General features: G+C 43.9%; 1 protein-coding gene across 1 annotated transcript; it reads left to right on the top strand.

Moving 5' to 3' along the window:
• Positions 1-9,864: 9,864 nt before the first annotated feature.
• On the top strand, positions 9,865-14,238 carry LOC135568866 (uncharacterized). The gene is made up of 3 exons (XM_065015646.1): positions 9,865-10,260; positions 12,353-13,609; positions 13,993-14,238. Exons 1-3 carry the CDS (start codon positions 10,075-10,077, stop codon positions 14,236-14,238), a joined length of 1,689 nt encoding a protein of 562 aa, XP_064871718.1. The 5' UTR covers positions 9,865-10,074.
• The last annotated feature ends 3,685 nt before the right edge of the window (positions 14,239-17,923 follow it).

Genomic DNA, 17,923 nt, shown 5'->3' with positions numbered 1-17,923 from the left:
GGAAAGAGGTAGTTGTTTGGGCTAAATTATAGGTGGGCTATGTACAGGTGCAGTAATCTGTAAGATGCTCTGATAGTTGGTGCTTAAAGCTAGTGAGGAGATAAGTGTTTCCAATTTAAGAGATTTTTGTAGTTCGTTCCAGTCATTGGCAGCAGAGAACTGGAAGGAGAGGCGGCCAAAGAAAGAATTGGTTTTGGGGGTGACTAGAGAGATATACCTGCCGGAGCGTGTGCTACAGGTGGGAGATGCTATGGTGACCAGCGAGCTGAGATAAGGGGGACTTTACCTAGCAGGGTCTTGTAGATGACATGGAGCCAGTGGGTTTGGCGACGAGTATGAAGCGAGGGCCAGCCAACGAGAGCGTACAGGTCGCAATGGTGGGTAGTATATGGGGCTTTGGTGACAAAACGGATTGCACTGTGATAGACTGCATCCAATTTGTTGAGTAGGGTATTGGAGGCTATTTTGTAAATGACATCGCCAAAGTCGAGGATTGGTAGGATGGTCAATTTTACAAGGGTATGTTTGGCAGCATGAGTGAAGGATGCTTTGTTGCGAAATAGGAAGCCAATTCTAGATTTAACTTTGGATTGGAGATGTTTGATATGGGTCTGGAAGGAGAGTTTACAGTCTAAACAGACACCTAAGTATTTGTAGTTGTCCACGTATTCTAAGTCAGAGCCGTCCAGAGTAGTGATGTTGGACAGGCGGGTAGGTGCAGGTAGCGATCGGTTGAAGAGCATGCATTTAGTTTTACTTGTATTTAAGAGCAATTGGAGGCCACGGAAGGAGAGTTGTATGGCATTGAAGCTTGCCTGGAGGGTTGTTAACACAGTGTCCAAAGAAGGGCCGGAAGTATACAGAATGGTGTCGTCTGCGTAGAGGTGGATCAGAGACTCACCAGCAGCAAGAGCGACCTCATTGATGTATACAGAGAAGAGAGTCGGTCCAAGAATTGAACCCTGTGGCACCCCCATAGAGACTGCCAGAGGTCCGGATAGCAGACCCTCCGATTTGACACACTGAACTCTATCAGAGAAGTAGTTGGTGAACCAGGCGAGGCAATCATTTGAGAAACCAAGGCTGTCGAGTCTGCCGATGAGGATGTGGTGGTTGACAGAGTCGAAAGCCTTGGCCAGATCAATGAATACGGCTGCACAGTAATGTTTCTTATCGATGGCGGTTAAGATATCGTTTAGGACCTTGAGCGTGGCTGAGGTGCACCCATGACCAGCTCTGAAACCAGATTGCATAGCAGAGAAGGTATGGTGAGATTCGAAATGGTCGGTAATCTGTTTGTTGACTTGGCTTTCGAAGACCTTAGAAAGGCATGGTAGGATAGATATAGGTCTGTAGCAGTTTGGGTCAAGAGTGTCCCCCCCCTTTGAAGAGGGGGATGACCGCAGCTGCTTTCCAATCTTTGGGAATCTCAGACGACACGAAAGAGAGGTTGAACAGGCTAGTAATAGGGGCGGCAACAATTTCGGCAGATAATTTTAGAAAGAAAGGGTCCAGATTGTCTAGCCCGGCTGATTTGTAGGGGTCCAGATTTTTCAGCTCTTTCAGAACTTCAGCTGAATGGATTTGGGAGAAGGAGAAATGGGGAAGGCTTGGGCGAGTTGCTGTTGGGGGTGCAGTGCTGCACCCCCAACAGCAACTCGCCCAAGTGTCCCAGGAGTAGCCAGGTGGAAAGCATGGCCAGCCGTAGAAAAATGCTTATTGAAATTCTCAATTATGATGGATTTATCAGTGGTGACAGTGTTTCCTATCTTCAGTGCAGTGGGCAGCTGGGAGGAGGTGTTCTTATTCTCCATGGACTTTACAGTGTCCCAGAACTTTTTTGAGTTAGTGTTGCAGGAAGCAAATTTCTGCTTGAAAAAGCTAGCCTTGGCTTTTCTAACTGCCTGTGTATAACGGTTTCTAGCTTCCCTGAACAGCTGCATATCACGGGGGCTGTTCGATGCTAATGCAGAATGCCACAGGATGTTTTTGTGTTGGTTAAGGGCAGTCAGGTCTGGGGAGAACAGTCAGTGATCGCTGAGATCTTGGTTGAAGACAGCAGAGGTGTATTTAGAGGGGAAGTTGGTTAGGATGATATCTATGAGGGTGCCCGTGTTTAAGGCTTTGGGGGGGGTACCTGGTAGGTTCATTGATAATTTGTGTGAGATTGAGGGCATCAAGTTTAGATTGTAGGATGGCTGGGGTGTTAACCTCTTAGTCCGCCCCATCCCGCATGCGGTATCGTTACTACAGCCTCAAGCTCATTAGCATAATGCAACATTAGCGATTTTTAAAAATCGCAAATGAAACGAAATAAATATGCCTGTTCTCAAGCTTATCCTTTTCTTAACAATCCTGTCGTCTCAGATTTTCAAAATATGCTTTAGAACCAGAGAAAATCACTAATTTGTGTAAGAGTGGTGATAGCTAGCTTAGCGTTAGCATTAGCATTTAGCACGCAACATATTCACAAAAACCAGCCAAGGAATCAAATAAAATAATTTACCTTTGAAGAACTTCAGATGTTTCAATGAGGAGACTCTCAGTTACATAGCAGATGTCCAGTTTTTCCTGAAAGATTCTTGTGTAGGACACATCGTTCCCTTTTGTTACTATGCATATGGCTACCGAAACTAACCGAAAATTCAGTCACCTACATGTCGAACTTTTTTCCGAATTAACCCCATAATATCGACTGAAACATGGAAAACGTTGTTTGAATCAATCCTGAAGGTGGTTTGTCATATTTCTCTCCATTGAAAGCACCGTCCTTGTAGCCTGGTTTGTTCTGAGATTTGAATGGAAAAATACCGGGACCTGACTTTTGCGCACCAATTGGCACGCAGACACCTAGCGGGACACCTGGTAAATGTAGTCTCTTATGGTCAATCTTCCAATGATATGCCTACAAATACGCCACAATGCTGCAGAGACCTTGGGGAAACAAGAGAAAGAGTCCGTTCATTCCTGTCGCATTCACAGCCATATAAGGCGATCATGGAAAACGTAGCCTCAGAAATCCTGTGCATTTCCTGGTCGGTCATACATCTTGGTTTTGCCCGAAACATTTGTTCTAAGGGACTCACAGTGAAAATCTTTGCATTTCTGGAAACGTAAGACTGTCTTCTTTCCAAAGCTATCAATTCCAAGCATATTCGAGCATCTTTTCGTGACAAAATATTGCGCTTAAAACGGGCACGTCTTTTTATCCAAAAATGAAATACTGCCCCTATAGGACTAACAGGTTAAGCATGTTCCAGTTTAGGTCACCTAGCAGCACGAGCTCTGAAGATAGATGGGGGGCAATCAGTTCACATATGGTGTCCAGAGCACAGCTGGGGGCAGAGGGTGGTCTATAGCAGGCGGCAACGGTGAGAGACTTGTTTTTAGAGAGGTGGATTTTTAAAAGTAGAAGTTCAAATTGTTTGGGTACAGACCTGGATAGTAGGACAGAACTCTGCAGGCTATCTTTGCAGTAGATTGCAACACCGCCCCCTTTGGCAGTTCTATCTTGTCTGAAAATGTTGTAGTTTGGAATTAAAATTTCTGAATTTTTGGTGGTCTTCCTAAGCCAGGATTCCGACACAGCTAGAACATCCGGGTTGGCAGAGTGTGCTAAAGCAGTGAATAGAACAAACTTAGGGAGGAGGCTTCTAATGTTAACATGTATGAAACCAAGGCTATTACGGTTACAGAAGTCATCAAAAGAGAGCGCCTGGGGAATAGGAGTGGAGCTAGGCACTGCAGGGCCTGGATTCACCTCTACATCGCCAGAGGAACATAGGAGGAGAAGAATAAGGGTACGGCTAAAAGCAATAAGAATTGGTCGTCTAGAACGTCTGGAACAGAGAGTAAAAGGAGGTTTCTGGGGGCGATAAAATAGCATCAAGGTATAATGTACAGACAAAGGTATGGTAGGATGTGAATAGGGGTAAACCTAGGTTTTGAGTGATGAAGAGAGAGATATTGTCTCTAGAAACATCATTGAAACCAGGAGATGTCATTGCATGTGTGGGTGGTGGAACTAATAAGTTGGATAAAGTATAGTGAGCAGGACTAGAGGCTCTACAGTGAAATAAGCCAATAAACACTAACCAGAACAGCAATGGACAAGACATATTGACATTAAGGAGTGGCATCCTTAGTCGAGTGATCAAAAGGGGTCCAGGGAGTGGAGAGGTTGGTTTGGGGGTCACGGCGATTTAGACAGCTAGCCAGGACATCGGTAGCAAGCTAGCATAGGATGGAGGTCTGTTGTTAGCCACCTCTTGCGTTCCGTCAGTAGATTAGTGGGGTTCCGTGTGGTAGAGGGGATTAGTCCAAATCACACAACAACAAAAAAATAAAAACAATAGATATAGTTATAGAGGCCCAAGAAGAAACATAATAATAATAAAAATAAATAAATTGTCCGATTGTCTATTCTGAGAGCAGCCGGTAAGACAGCTAACGGTTAGCAGGGCGTTCAGGTAACGTCGCGACGGAGGAGCCAGCCGGATCTCCTTTGGGTAGATAACGTCGGCAGTCCAGTTGTGAAGGCCCGGTGGGGCTCCGCGTAGGCAGTAAAACGGGTCCGGATAGGTGACTGCAGCCCAGGAGTGATTGAAGGAGCTCAGGAGTGATTGACGGAGCTGGCTAGCTCCGGAGTAATTGATGTTTGCTCCGGAATCGACGAAAGCAGATAGACACACGGATAGCAGCCAGCTAGCTGTGAGATCCGGGAGTGAATGTCCAGAGAGCAGTTGAAATCCAGGGACATGGAGAGAAAAATTGGTCCGGTATGTTCCGTTCCGAGCCGTGCTGCGCCGTACAAAACTGGCGATAGATTTTCGAGTAGCTGATGACCACAAACCGTGGTTAGCTGAATACTAACGAGTTGCCAGTAAAGAAGCTAACTAGCTTCTGATAAGCTTCTGGCTAGCTCCTGGCTAGCTTCTGGCTAGTTTCTGGCTAGCTTCTTGGAGTTTCTGGCTAGCTTCTTGGAGGATTGCAGATTTGAGGTAAATAATACTTATTTATAAATATAAATTGGTGAGGCGGGTTGCAGGAGAGTGTATTGAAGATGAGTTGATGGAAAATAAAAATAAAATGTATATGAAAAAAGTTGTAAATATATATATATACACGACACGACAAGACGAGGACAAAAGACGTCTGAACTGCTATGCCATCTCGGGCAACCATGTGTAGAGGGAATTTAATTCCCAGAATATGATAGTGGGGAATATGATGGAAGGGAATATGATAGAGGGAATATGAGAGAGGGAATATGATGGAAGGGAATATGATAGAGGGAATATGATAGAGGGAATATGATAAGTGACGATTTTAGTTTGTATATCTTGGTGGGACAAAGAAAATAAAAAAAATTGGATGCTTTTGTGGGAGAAAGATGTACATATAGGGAGAAACATAATACTGTACCACAAGAGAAAGATACACTTAGAGTGCATTTGCCATTCTGGTAAAATGCATTGTCTATTATATAGGACAGGAAGCCAAAGTAAGGCCATGAGAGCATAGGACAGCTGGACATACCAAGGTCAGGGGAACATACAAAGGAGGGGGTCAGCCAAATGACCAACGGATGGACTATAGATATAGGGCATATATTTTTAGGACATGAAGAGAAGAGACACATAGTCTACTAGTCCTAATAAGGACAGACATACCAAAGACCACACCAAGCTGAACTTAAGGGGACCATAGGATAAGATGGGCATGTATTATTTTTGGGACATGAAGAGGTCCTGTCACCATTATAACTTGACTGAAAGCAGATATGGCGTTATTGGGCGTGAACAAGCAGGAAGCACAGATTGAAAGATAATGGTGGCAGATGGACTGAGGGAAGTAACTTAATTTGCATGTGGGATGGACTCATATGTTGTATGTGTATAAATCAGAGCCAGTACTCTGGAAAAGGGTGTGTTCCGCCGACCATCTAGGCTTCTGATATGTTTGTATTAAAAGCCTATATTGAATTCACAAGATCTTGTAAGTGTTACATTTTGTTACGATTCTCCACGACACATGCCAACAAAACCACTACACAATACAACAATAAACAATACATTAATTGCACTATAACGGTGAAAGATGGTGCCCACATACTGTTAGAGCCTACATAAAGCTGTCCCAACAGCAGAGTCCCAACATCAGTACCACTGCTGCACCTGGCTATCAGCAAAGCCTTGTCTGGTAGTGGAATAGTTCATTCATTCGGTGAGGCACATGATCTGCTAACAGCTTACTTTCTTAGCTACAGTATATATATCTCTCTGCCATATTACGTCATTTATGTAGCAGCATACAATACATTTTTGGACTCACCTTGTTGTGCTGTGCTCACTTGAACAGGAAGGTGGCACGGCTGTCCATCGTGGGAAAATTTTGTCATCAAACTTTGTTATCAAAGTCTGGTATCCTCTGGATTCATGGTGCCTTCAAGAAAACTGGGAACTCAACAACAACAAAAAGCTTGAATCATGATGACGTCAGTGATCTTCAGGTAATAGCTCTAGAATGAGGCCTGAGTTCCGAGTGTACAATTCTGAGCTGGATGAAAGTTCAAAACGTATTTTCCCAGTCGTAGCTCATTTTTCCCGAGTTCCCAGATGTCGTGAACTTACTAAAGTCGGTTTTTGCAGTTCCGAGTTAACAGTTGTTTTGAGCGCGGCACAAATAATGCTTCATTGACAGCATGGCCAATGTTGAATGTTTATGATTTTAAACTAGGAAAAGAGACCCTTAATCTTAGACTTGGGACTACACAGCCACTCCAGGGAATAGCAGGCTAAAGATTGCATTGCAATGCTTGCAGTTAGCCACTGATTCCTTCCAAAACACTCATTGTTGAGTTTGCGATATCCAACTTAATGTTTATGTCCAATGGCCAATGAGCACCGATACGTTTTATCTAAAATCAACAAATCAAAATATATTATATATTTGAGATTCTTCAAAGTTGCCACCCGTTGCCTTGATGTCAGCTTTGTACACTTTTGGCGATCTCTCAACCAGCTTCACCTGGAATGCTTTTCCAACAGTCTTGAAGGAGTTCCCACATATGCTGAGCACTTGTTGGCTGCTTTTCCTTCACTCTGCGGTCAAACTCATCCCAAACCATCTCAATTGGGTTGAGGTCGGGTGATTGTGGAGGCCAGGTCATCTGATGCAGCACTCATCACTCTCCTTCTTGTTCAAATAGCCCTTACACAGCCTGGAGGTGTGTTGGGTCATTGTCCTGTTGAAAACAAATGAGAGTTCCACTAAGTGCAAACCAGATGGGATGGCGGATCGCTGCAGAATGCTGTGGTAGCCATGCCGGTTAAGTGTGCTTGAATTCTAAATAAATCCCAGACAGTGTCACCAGCAAAGCACCTCCATACCATCACACCTCCTCCATGCTTCACGCTGGGAACTACATATGCGGAGATCATCCATTCACCTACTCTGCATCTCACAAAGACACAGCGGTTGGAACCAAAATCTCAAATTTGGACTGATCAGACAAATGGACAGATTTCCACTGGTCTAATGTCTGTTGCTTGTGTTTCTAGATCCAAGCAAGTCTCTTATTATTATTGGTGTCCTTTAGTAGTGGTTTCTTTGCAGAAATTCGACCATGAAGGACTGATTCATGCAGTCTCCTCTGAACAGTTGATGTTGAGATGTGTCTGTTACTTGAACTCTGTAAAGCATTTCTTTGGAATGCAATTTATGAGGCTGGTAACTCTAATGAACGTATCCTCTGCAACAGAGGTAACTCTGGGTCTTCCTTTCCTGTGGCGGTCCTCATGAGAGCCAGTTTCATCATAGCGCTTGAGGGTTCTTCAAATCAAATCAAAGTTTATTTGTCACGTGCGCCGAATAGAACAGGTGTAGAGCTTGTGAAATGCTTACTTACAGGCTCTAACCAATAGTGCAAGAAAGGTATTAGGTGAACAATAGGTAAGTAAAGAAATAAAACAACAGTAAAAAGACAGTGAAAAATAACAGTAGCGAGGCTATAAAAGTAGTGAGGCTACATACCTGTTAGTCAGGCTGATTGAGGTAGTATGTACATGTAGGTATGATTAAAGTGACTGTGCATATATGATAAACACAGAGTAGCAGCAGCGTACAAGAGGGGTTGGGGGGAACTTTCAAAGTTCTTGACATTTTCCTGATTGTCTGATCTTCATGTCTCAAAGTAATGATGGACTGTCATTTCTCTTTGCTGTTTTGAACTGTTCTTGCCATAATATGGACTTTTTTCCCAAAATGTAGCGATCTTCTGTATACAACCTCTAACTTGTCACAACACTATTTATTGTCTCAAACGGCCTCAAATTAACTTTTAACAAGGCACACCTTTTATTAAAATGCATTCCAGATGACCACCTCATGAAGCTGGTTAAGAGAATACCAAGAGTGTGCAAAGCTGTTATCAAGGCAAAGGGTGGCTGAAGAATCTAAATAAAACTTTTCATTTGTTTAACCCTTACTACTGATTCCATATGTGTTATTTCATAGTTTTGATGTCTCACTATTATTCTACAATGTAGAAAAAAAGAGAAAAAAACCTTGAATGAGTAGGTGTGTCCAAACGTTTGACTGGTAAACATTGACATTAGTGGTAGGCTGAGATCAAACAAATAACCTAAGTAAACCTGGATGCTAGTTGTGATATCTAAAACATATTGACTTTGAATTAGTCAAAACACCTGTATTATGAATGGTCAACCATTTGATATGAGGTAGAGCATTTTATTTGAATAAAAAATGTGGTTACATGGATTCAATGCAAATATCAGTTATGACTGTGCTGCATAGGCTAAAAAAGTGAATTGTTCCAGCATTTGACTACACATGAGAGCTTCTGTGGGTAGTCATGGCAATGAGGCCTTCATTGTGACATCACAAGATTCTGATTCTGGGAGGTTAGCTGTTGTACAGACAAACAGAACAGTGTAAAGGTACTGATTCAACTAACTACTGACAGATTATTAATGTCCTATTTCATTAGAGAGAGAGAGAACACGCTGCTTACTGGAGAGGTAGGTTGTAATATAACTTACTGTATAACTATGTTTCTGTAGAATAACTACTTTTCAAACCACTTGTGTACTTACATGACCTTTTATTTAGGCCTAACATGCAATCATGGTGACAAGTGAAACTGTTGACGAGAGACAGTTTGTTTGAATCCAATTTTTGTGAGAAAATGGTTCATCCTGACACCTGAGATGACATGTTAGTTGTTGTAGTGAGCCAGGCTAATGGCAAATGCATTATATTGATGAAAGAAAACCCTCTCTCTGTGTTAATAACAACCATAATTGTAATCAATTATCTGAATAAATATGTACCAAAAGGGAAGGTTATGTAAAAGAACAAGTCGACCTCCCTAATTTGTAGTTGCTAAATTGCTAATGAAAATCAGCTTTTCTTAAATGAATGGTCATCCATTTCAAATGGTTGAATTGATAGACCTCTTTACATGAAGGTGCACACAGGGGCACTCAAAGAGAAGACTGGAGTGTTTACCTCCTTGTTTTATACAATATATGAAACTGTACAATAAGTTAGGTCCTGCATGGATACAGAGTCATTTTCTACCCCAAACCTTTTTTGAATGATATGATATAAGTGATTAGTGTGTTTTGTGAAAACCAGGCCCAATATGGAGTGGGGGAGTGGAGGGGGGGTGGATAAGGCTCTGTAGTAACGTACAGAGAGAGACTGAAGTTTTATTTTTAAAGTCTGTGTTGTGCTTTGTCATCTCCAATGGCAACGCCTTGCATCACAATGATGATGTCATAAAGGATATTGTGCACATAATGATAGGAAAGGCAACAATTTGATTCATTTGAACTTGGTCGAGTTTCCCGTAGCCAACTCTTTACTAGTAATTCAGATAGGCCTGTTGCGTAATCATCTCTGGATCAGGATTGTCATTTGCTTCATTGTAAGTAAATGGGAAGAAAATGTGTGCACATTGTAAAGAGATGCATTATTCTTTGGTGAGCAACACGCCACTTACTACAACGTTATGTATTTTCCAGAGTTATTGTTAGTTAGGAGGAAGACATGGAGGGTTCAACGCTGACACAGAGGAGGGCTGAGTGTCAGTTGAAGGAAAGGGAGATCCAGACAGACTACATGATGGAGCTGGGAGCCAGGTTGGCTCTGGTGAGACAGCTCCAGAGGGAGCAGGAGAAGGAGATGAAGAGGATTTGGTTTGAGACGAGGAAAATGCCAAGCCTGATTGAGGAGGTAACAAGACCAACTTTGACAAAGTTGACTAGAGTTCTATTGAACAATATTGATTAAAGCAAATACATGTCAATATACGGGCAAAATGTGCGATATGCCATGAATTGTAAGCTAACAATATTTTGTCTGACATCTTTTCTTGTGTTGTATTGTGTCTGTCTCTCTGTTTGAGTATTGTTGTGGACATAGTCCTCAGTTCTTATGGTTGTCTTAAATAAATAAAAATAACTAGACCAAGCGATCTCTCGTAGACCTTCATATCAGGATTATATGGTTGTCTCATCTAGTTACCTTAAGTTGAATGAAATAACTGTAAGTCATTCTGGATAAAAACATCTGCTAGATGTCTAAAATGTCAAATGTTATGCTGGGTGTGGGGCATGTATTTTTACAATTAGTTGACCCATTGGCTAGAAGACCCAGGGTTGGTACAGACTGGTGCAGAGCATCTGAGAGGACACTATATATATACAGTGCCTTTGGAAAGAATTCGGACACCTTGACTTTTTCTACCTTTTTTTTATATATGCAAATTGTTAGCAACTACAAACAATACCCCATATTGACAAAGCAAATACAGGTTTTTAGAAATGTTGAAATACCTTTTTACATAAGTATTCAGACCCTTTGCTATAAGACTGGAAAATGAGCTCATGTTCATCCTGTTTCCACTGATCATCCTTGAGATGTTTCTGCAACATGACTGGAATCCACCAGTTGTATATTCAACTGATTGGACATGATTTGGAAAGGCACACACCTGTCTATATAAGGTCCCACAGTTGACAGTTCATGTCAGAGCAAACAACAAACCATGAGGTTGAAGGAATTCTCCGTAGAGCTCCGAAACAGGATTGTGTCGAGGCACAGATCTGGGGAAGGGTACAAAACCCCTCCTCAACATTGAAGGTCCCCAAGAACGCACTGTTCTCCATCATTCTTCAATGGAAGATGTTTGGAACCACCAAGACTCTTCCTAGAACTGGCCGCCCAGCCAAACTGAGCAATCGGGGGAGAAGGGCCTTGGTCAGAGAGGTGACCAAGAACCAGATGGTGACTCTGACAGAGCTCTAGAGTTCCTCTGTGGAGATGGGAGAACCTTCCAGAAGGACAACCATCTCTGCAGCACTCCATCAATCAGGCCTTTAAGGTAGAGTGGCCCGATGGAAGCCACTCCTCAGTAGAAGGCACTTGACATCCCGCTTGGAGTTTGCCAAAAGGCACCTGAAGTCTCTCAGACCATGAGAAACAAGATGGTCTGGTCTGATGAAATCAAGATTGAAGTCTTTTGCCCCAATGCCAAGGGTCACATCTGGAGTAAATCTGCCACCACCCCTTCGGTGAAGCATGGTGGTGGCAGCATCATGCTGTGGGGATGTTTTTCAATGGCAGGGAATGGGAGACTAGTCAGGATCTAGGCAAAGATGAACAGTGCAAAGTACAGAGAGATCCTTGATGACAACTTGCTCCAGAACAATCAGGACCTCAGTGTGTGGTGAAGGGTCACCTTCCAACAGAACAATGACCCTATGTACATAGCCAAGACAACGCAGAAGCGTCTTCAGGACAAGTCTCTGAATGTCCTTTATTGGCCCATCCAGAGACTGGACTTGTACCTGATCGAACATCTCTGGAGAGATAGCTGTGCAGAAAATCTCCCCATCCAACCTAACTTGGATTCTCCTAAGATTGGGAGAATTCCCCAAACACAAGATTTCCAAGCTTGTAGCGTAATACCCAAGAAGATTCTATGCTGTAATCGCTGCCAAAGGTGCTTCAACAACGTACTGAGTAAAGGGTCTGAATACTTATGTAAATGTGATATTTCATATTTTATTTGTAATGAATTTGGAACAATTCTGTTTTTGCTTTGCCATTATGGGCTATTGTGTGTAGATTGATGAGGGAAAAAAAATATTTATTACATTTTTGAATTAGGCTGTAAGGTAACAAAATGTGGAAAAAGTGAAGGGGTCTGAATACTTTCCGAAGGCACTGTATATGTGATGTATAAGTAAATAGCGTTGACTCATTAAGTATGTATGTCGTGAATGTGATCACTTTCAACATGTCTGTTTCTTTTCTCCCGCAGAATGTGAGAGATGTGACCAACCGTCCACTCACTGAGTTCATGGCGCCCTGTATTGACTCCCTCCCACCGCTGGCTTTCAGCAATCGGAGGCCTATACCAACCATGTTACATCCCCCCTCTCCATTGGCCATACGCGCTCAGGATGCACAGCGGTTCATTGTATTTTCATACTTTGTCCCTGCTGAGTGCCCAGTTGCCACAGAGGCCACAGCAGATGTATCTACTGGTAAAAGAGAGGACTTATTGACAGATACACATCTTTCCTCAATGCTGCATCGATACCTGCCACACTTCTTGAATGATGACTCCATTCCACCACAGCAGACAGTAGAGGGAACCACTGAGCTCTCAGTTGCTCCAGTGGCAATATCTAATATAAAGGAAGAGGACAGATTCTATCCTTTCTCCCTCCCACCACTGGCTCAGCGGTTCGTTGGCAATTCATTCAGAAGTCTTCCTTCAGTGCTGCCTCCATGCCTGCCACCAATCTTTGACGATGACTTCATGCCTCCAGAGCAGACAGTAGAGGATGCCTATGAGGTCTCAGGTGCTACAGAGAACACTTCAGGCACAGCTACTGTTGATGGAGTGGACAGATCAACAGCTAAATGCCCTGTCCCAATGCTGCCTCCAAGTCTGCCACCTGTCTTTGGCATTGACTACAAACTGCCAGAGGAGGCAGTAGAGGGAACCAACAAGTGTCCAGTCACCAGTGAATCTGCCGCTTCCGTGTCCGCTGTCCTCCAAGAGGAGTTTTCAGCTGATAATAGTCTTCCTGCACCCGCAGCACTGCCTCTAAGGCTGCCCTGCACCCACATCATTGACCACAAACAGCTATGGGAGAAAGTTGAGGACAACACAGAGTTCTCAGTAGACAAAGAAGCAACTGTTGCCATTTACACTTGGGAAGATAAAAGTCCTTCAGTTCTGCCATGCATCCACAACAACAACGACCACCAACTACCAGAGGAGACAGTTGAGGACAACACAGAGTGCTCAGTTGACACCGAGGCAAGTGCAGTTGCATCCACTGTCAAGAGAGAGGAACTGACAGGTGATAAAAGCCCTGTCCGAGCAATTCCTCCAATCCTGGGATGCATCCATGACAAGGACCACAAGGAGCCAGAGCAGAAAGTGAAGGGCCCTAGTGAAGAAGTGGATCTCTGCCCTCACACTCACCAGCTGGACCCAGATGTTAACTTAACTCTGGCAACCCGCAATGATGAACCCAGGACCTGGACCCTGGAAGAGGCAAAGGTAGGTGTCCTATTTTACACTACTACTTTACAGGTATGGGGGTCAGTTCCATTTCAATTCAAAGCATTGAAGAGAATTGGAATTTTAGAGTTCTTCTTGAATTGACTGGAATTGACCCCAACCTTGCTGCTCTTTGCTCATAGTATGAAACATCACCCCTCACTAGAGTTAACATTTGTATTACTTTTAGTATGGACCCAGGAAGAACATCTATGGGTATTGTAAAATATAATGGGAATACAAAAAAAAAACAAGGGACCTTAATTACTGTCCTCCAAATTGTGTGCCCCATGAGGTCATCATTGTATGTCGATCACTCAAATGTGTATTGAATGTGACACATTGGAACAATATTACATCTAGAGTCAATGTCTTCCTGTCAGGATTATTGGATAGGCCTTGAAATTGAGAGTGAAGAGAGGAGCGTCAAGGAGGAGGTGAGACAGAGGGAGGGATTGAAGCGTGAGGCGGACTGTGCCCATTCCAAGAGCTCCAATGGGATGGTTTCATCAGAGAGAGCAGAGACCATCCTTGGAAGAGTGGGCTTTCTGGTCATGAACCACATGCAGAAAATCCCATTTTTGAAGATGAAGGAAAAAGAGAAAATAAGAAACTGCATAAGAAGTTGAAAGATGACGAGAAAGAGAGAAAGGAGAAGAAAAACAAGGAGGAGGAGAACAAAAAGAGGGAGAAGAAAGAGATGAATGAGAGAGAGAAAGAGCAGAAGAAAGTCATAAAGGCTGAGAAAAAGAGGGAGAAGTTAGAACAGAAAAAGAGAGAGAAGGAAAGAAAAGAGAAGGAAAAGGCAGAGAAAAAGAGGTTAGAGGGGCTGATGAAGATACATAATGACATGATGAAAGACAGGATTAAGAAAGAGAAGAAGTGTTCTGAGGAGCTGAAAAAGAGAGAGAAAGCTCAAGCTGAGTTCTTGGAGATGGAGAGAAAGATTCAAGAAAAGGAGGAGAAGAAGAGAGAAAAGAGGAGGAAAGAGGAGAGGAAGAGACTAGAGAAGAAGAAAAAGAGGGAGCCAGCTGGAGGTGGAACTGAGAGGGTGATAGAAGAGCAGGGAAAGGATGAAAGCTTGAAGATGGATGAGTAGACTGGGTATTAGAGAGAGAGAGAGCAGGGCGGGATACTGTATATTTGCATGCAATGAAAAATGCAATAAAAACATCTATATAAAAGGTTTACTCTCTGTTTGATTTTTGTCAAGGCATACTGTATAACATGGTATAAACACACAATGTTTACATTTCACAAATCTGGGAAGTGTTGCACTGTTAAAATGTTGAATTCCAAATCTACCCGATGGAGCGGAGCTGTGCTGAGATGAGGAGGACGGAAAGGGAGGGGGAGTAGATGGAGGGTAGAGCGGAGTTTGTTAGAGAGGAAATTGATAGAGATGAATACGACAGAGATGAATATGATAGAGGGGAATATAATAGAGAGGAATATGAGAGAGAGATAGTATATATGATAGAGGGGAATATGATAGAAATACGATAGAGAGGAATATGATAGAGAGGATATTTTATTTATTTTATTTCATTCACATTTATTTAACTCGGCAAGTCAGTTAAGAACGATATTTTGATTTACAATGACGGCCTACCAAAAGGTAAAAGGCCTTCTAATGGGGGCTTGGATTAAAAATATAAATATAGGACAAAACACACATCACAACAAGAGTGACAACACAACACTACATAATGATAGACCCAACACGACAACATAGCACGGCAGCAACACATGACAACACAACATGGTTGCAACGGGAACCTGACAACAACATGGAGGCAATACAACATGTTAGCAGAACAAAACAGGGCACAAACATTGTAAGGCACAGCAAACAGCAAAAAACACAAGAAGGTAGGGACAACAATACATCACTCAAAGCAGCCACAGAGGGAATATGATAGAGGCACATGATAGAGGGGAATATGACTAAGGGAGTATGAAATAGAGGAATATGATAGATGGATACAATAGAGAGGTATTTGACAGAGGAATATGATATAGAGGAATGTAATAAGATAGAGGGAATATGATAGAGGGGAAAATTAGTCATACGATAGAGTCATACGATAGAGGGAGTATGATAGAGTGGAATATGACAGAGGAAATATGATAGAGTGAATATGATAGAGGGAAAACGATAGAGGGGAATATTATAGAGGGAATATGATAGAGGGGAATATAATCGAATGGAATATGATAGAGGGGAATATTATAGAGTGGAATATTATAGAGGGGAATATGATAGAGAGGAAAATGATAGAGAGAAATATGATAGAGGGGAATGTGATATATAATAAATATGATAGAGGGTAATATGATATTTAAGGAATATGATAGACAGGAATACGATAGAGATTGAAATGATAGAGGGAATATGTGTCATTCCTGCTACCTATCTTCCCCCCTGTCTGTCGAGGGCGCCAAGCTCCCCTGCATTGATCTCTTCTGCCATCATCATTACTCACACCTGCCTTGCCCCATCTTGCGGGTCAGCGATTATTGTTCTCACCTGGACTCAATCACCTCTATCATTACCTTCCCCATATCTGTCGGGTTCCACTCTCTGTTCCCTGCTTCTGTATTGATTGTCATCTGTCCTTGTTTACCAGTGTGCTGACATTGTTCCTGTCTTGTTCTATGTCTGTTCACAATTAAATGTTTAACTCCCAGTACCTGCTTCTCATCTCCGGCGTCGGTCCTTAAATTATGATAGAGATGAACATGACAGAGGGGAATATGATAGAGATGATTATGATGGAGGGAATATGATAGAGGGTGTCACGACTTCCGCCAAAGTTTGCTCCTCTGCCTGTTCGGGCGGGGCTCGGCAGTCGTCGTCACCGGCCTGCTAGCCGCCACCGTTTGTTTTGTCTTATTAGTTGCACCTGTGTCTATTTGTGTTTGCTTGATTGGCTTCCTTATTTAAAGTTAGTATACCCGCTCTTGTTTTGTGCGGGATTATTCTTGTGTTACGTTTGTATGTTGTTAGGTGTGTTCGTGCTCTGGACCTGGTACCCTGTGTTTTGGGTTGGTCCATATTTTTCCGCGCCCTGTGTTTTGGGCATTGCTTTTGGTCCCGAATTAAAGTGCACTTCTTCCTGTGGAACTCTCTGCTCTCTGCGCCTGATTCTTCCTCACACACCTAGTCCCTCGTGACAGACTCCCGCACCCCGTGATTGGAATTAGCAGAAGCAGCCGCACCTCCTATCCCATCAATGGAGGAGAGGGTCCTCCATCACACCAGCATTCTCCACCAAATAGGATCTGCGAAGGATCTGATGATAGAGAGGATGGACCGATGGGAGAGGAGTGGCCTTCCTACCTCATCTCCAGCACCCCCTCCACCATCACCTCCTACCCCTGCTTCAGCATCCGGCTCCGGGGCTCTGCGTCTGGCGCTCCCTAGGGAGTATGATGGGACGGCAGCTGGGTGTCAGGGGTTCCTCCTCCAACTAGAACTATACCTGGCGACCGTCCGTCCTACTCCCTCAGGGGAGGAGAGCGGGAGCGTCCGAGTCTCCTGTCTGACGGGACGAGCCCTGGAGTGGGCAAACGCACTGTGGAATGGCCCAGACTCGGCGAGAGATCACTACCCATAGTTCACCCGCCGATTCCGAGATGTGTTCAATCACCCACCAGAGGGTCGTGCAGCGGGTGAACGGCTGTTCCACCTGCGACAGGAGACGAGGAGCGCGCAGGAGCAGGGTGGAACGACAGGGCTTTGATGGACTATTTCCGATGTAGCCTCAGGGAGGACGTCCGCAGGGAGCTAGCGTGTCGGGACACCACCCTCAGTTTGGATGAACTTATAGACATGTCCATTCGTCTGGACAAACTGCTGGCTGCCCGCGGGCATCCGGAACAGGCCCTGTTGTTTCCACCCCCAGGCCCTCCTGCTCCCATCCCCATGGAGTTAGGGGGGCTGCATCGAGGGGGACCCGGAGAAGGAGTTTCTTCCTGCACCAGTTGTGGTCGGCGAGGACACACGGCCGACCGGTGCTGGAGGAACTCGGCTGGGAGTCGGGGGGGGCAGGCGGAGCACTACTCGGTCACTCCAGGTGAGTTAGCACCAGACTCACCCAGAGCTTCCTGTCGGTCTTATATTTTTGTGTTAACCTCTTTTCCTGGGTTTTCTCCCTCTCTACAGCATAAGGCGCTAGTCGATTCAGGCGCAGCTGGGAACTTCATGGATCGTGGGCTCGCGTTAAGGCTAGGGATTCCCCTGGTGTCGTTAGACCTACCTTTCCCCGTGCACTCCTTAGATAGCCAACCATTTGGGTCAGGAGTGGTCAG

Source organism: Oncorhynchus nerka, unplaced genomic scaffold (assembly GCF_034236695.1).
Source record: "Oncorhynchus nerka isolate Pitt River unplaced genomic scaffold, Oner_Uvic_2.0 unplaced_scaffold_1366, whole genome shotgun sequence".
Lineage (NCBI taxonomy): Eukaryota > Metazoa > Chordata > Actinopteri > Salmoniformes > Salmonidae > Oncorhynchus > Oncorhynchus nerka.
Note: the sequence above shows the minus strand (reverse complement) of the source record. Positions and strands in the feature narration are given on the sequence as shown.

What these genes read in the sequence shown, in the direction of transcription:
- LOC135568866 (XM_065015646.1), top strand. Translation starts at nt 10,075, where the DNA reads ATGGAGGGTTCAACGCTGACACAGAGGAGGGCTGAGTGTCAGTTGAAG. An exon ending in TGCCAAGCCTGATTGAGGAG is followed by an intron (nt 10,261 to 12,352) that starts GTAACAAGACCA and finishes TTTCTCCCGCAG; the next exon opens with AATGTGAGAGATGTGACCAA. An exon ending in GGACCCTGGAAGAGGCAAAG is followed by an intron (nt 13,610 to 13,992) that starts GTAGGTGTCCTA and finishes TCTTCCTGTCAG; the next exon opens with GATTATTGGATAGGCCTTGA.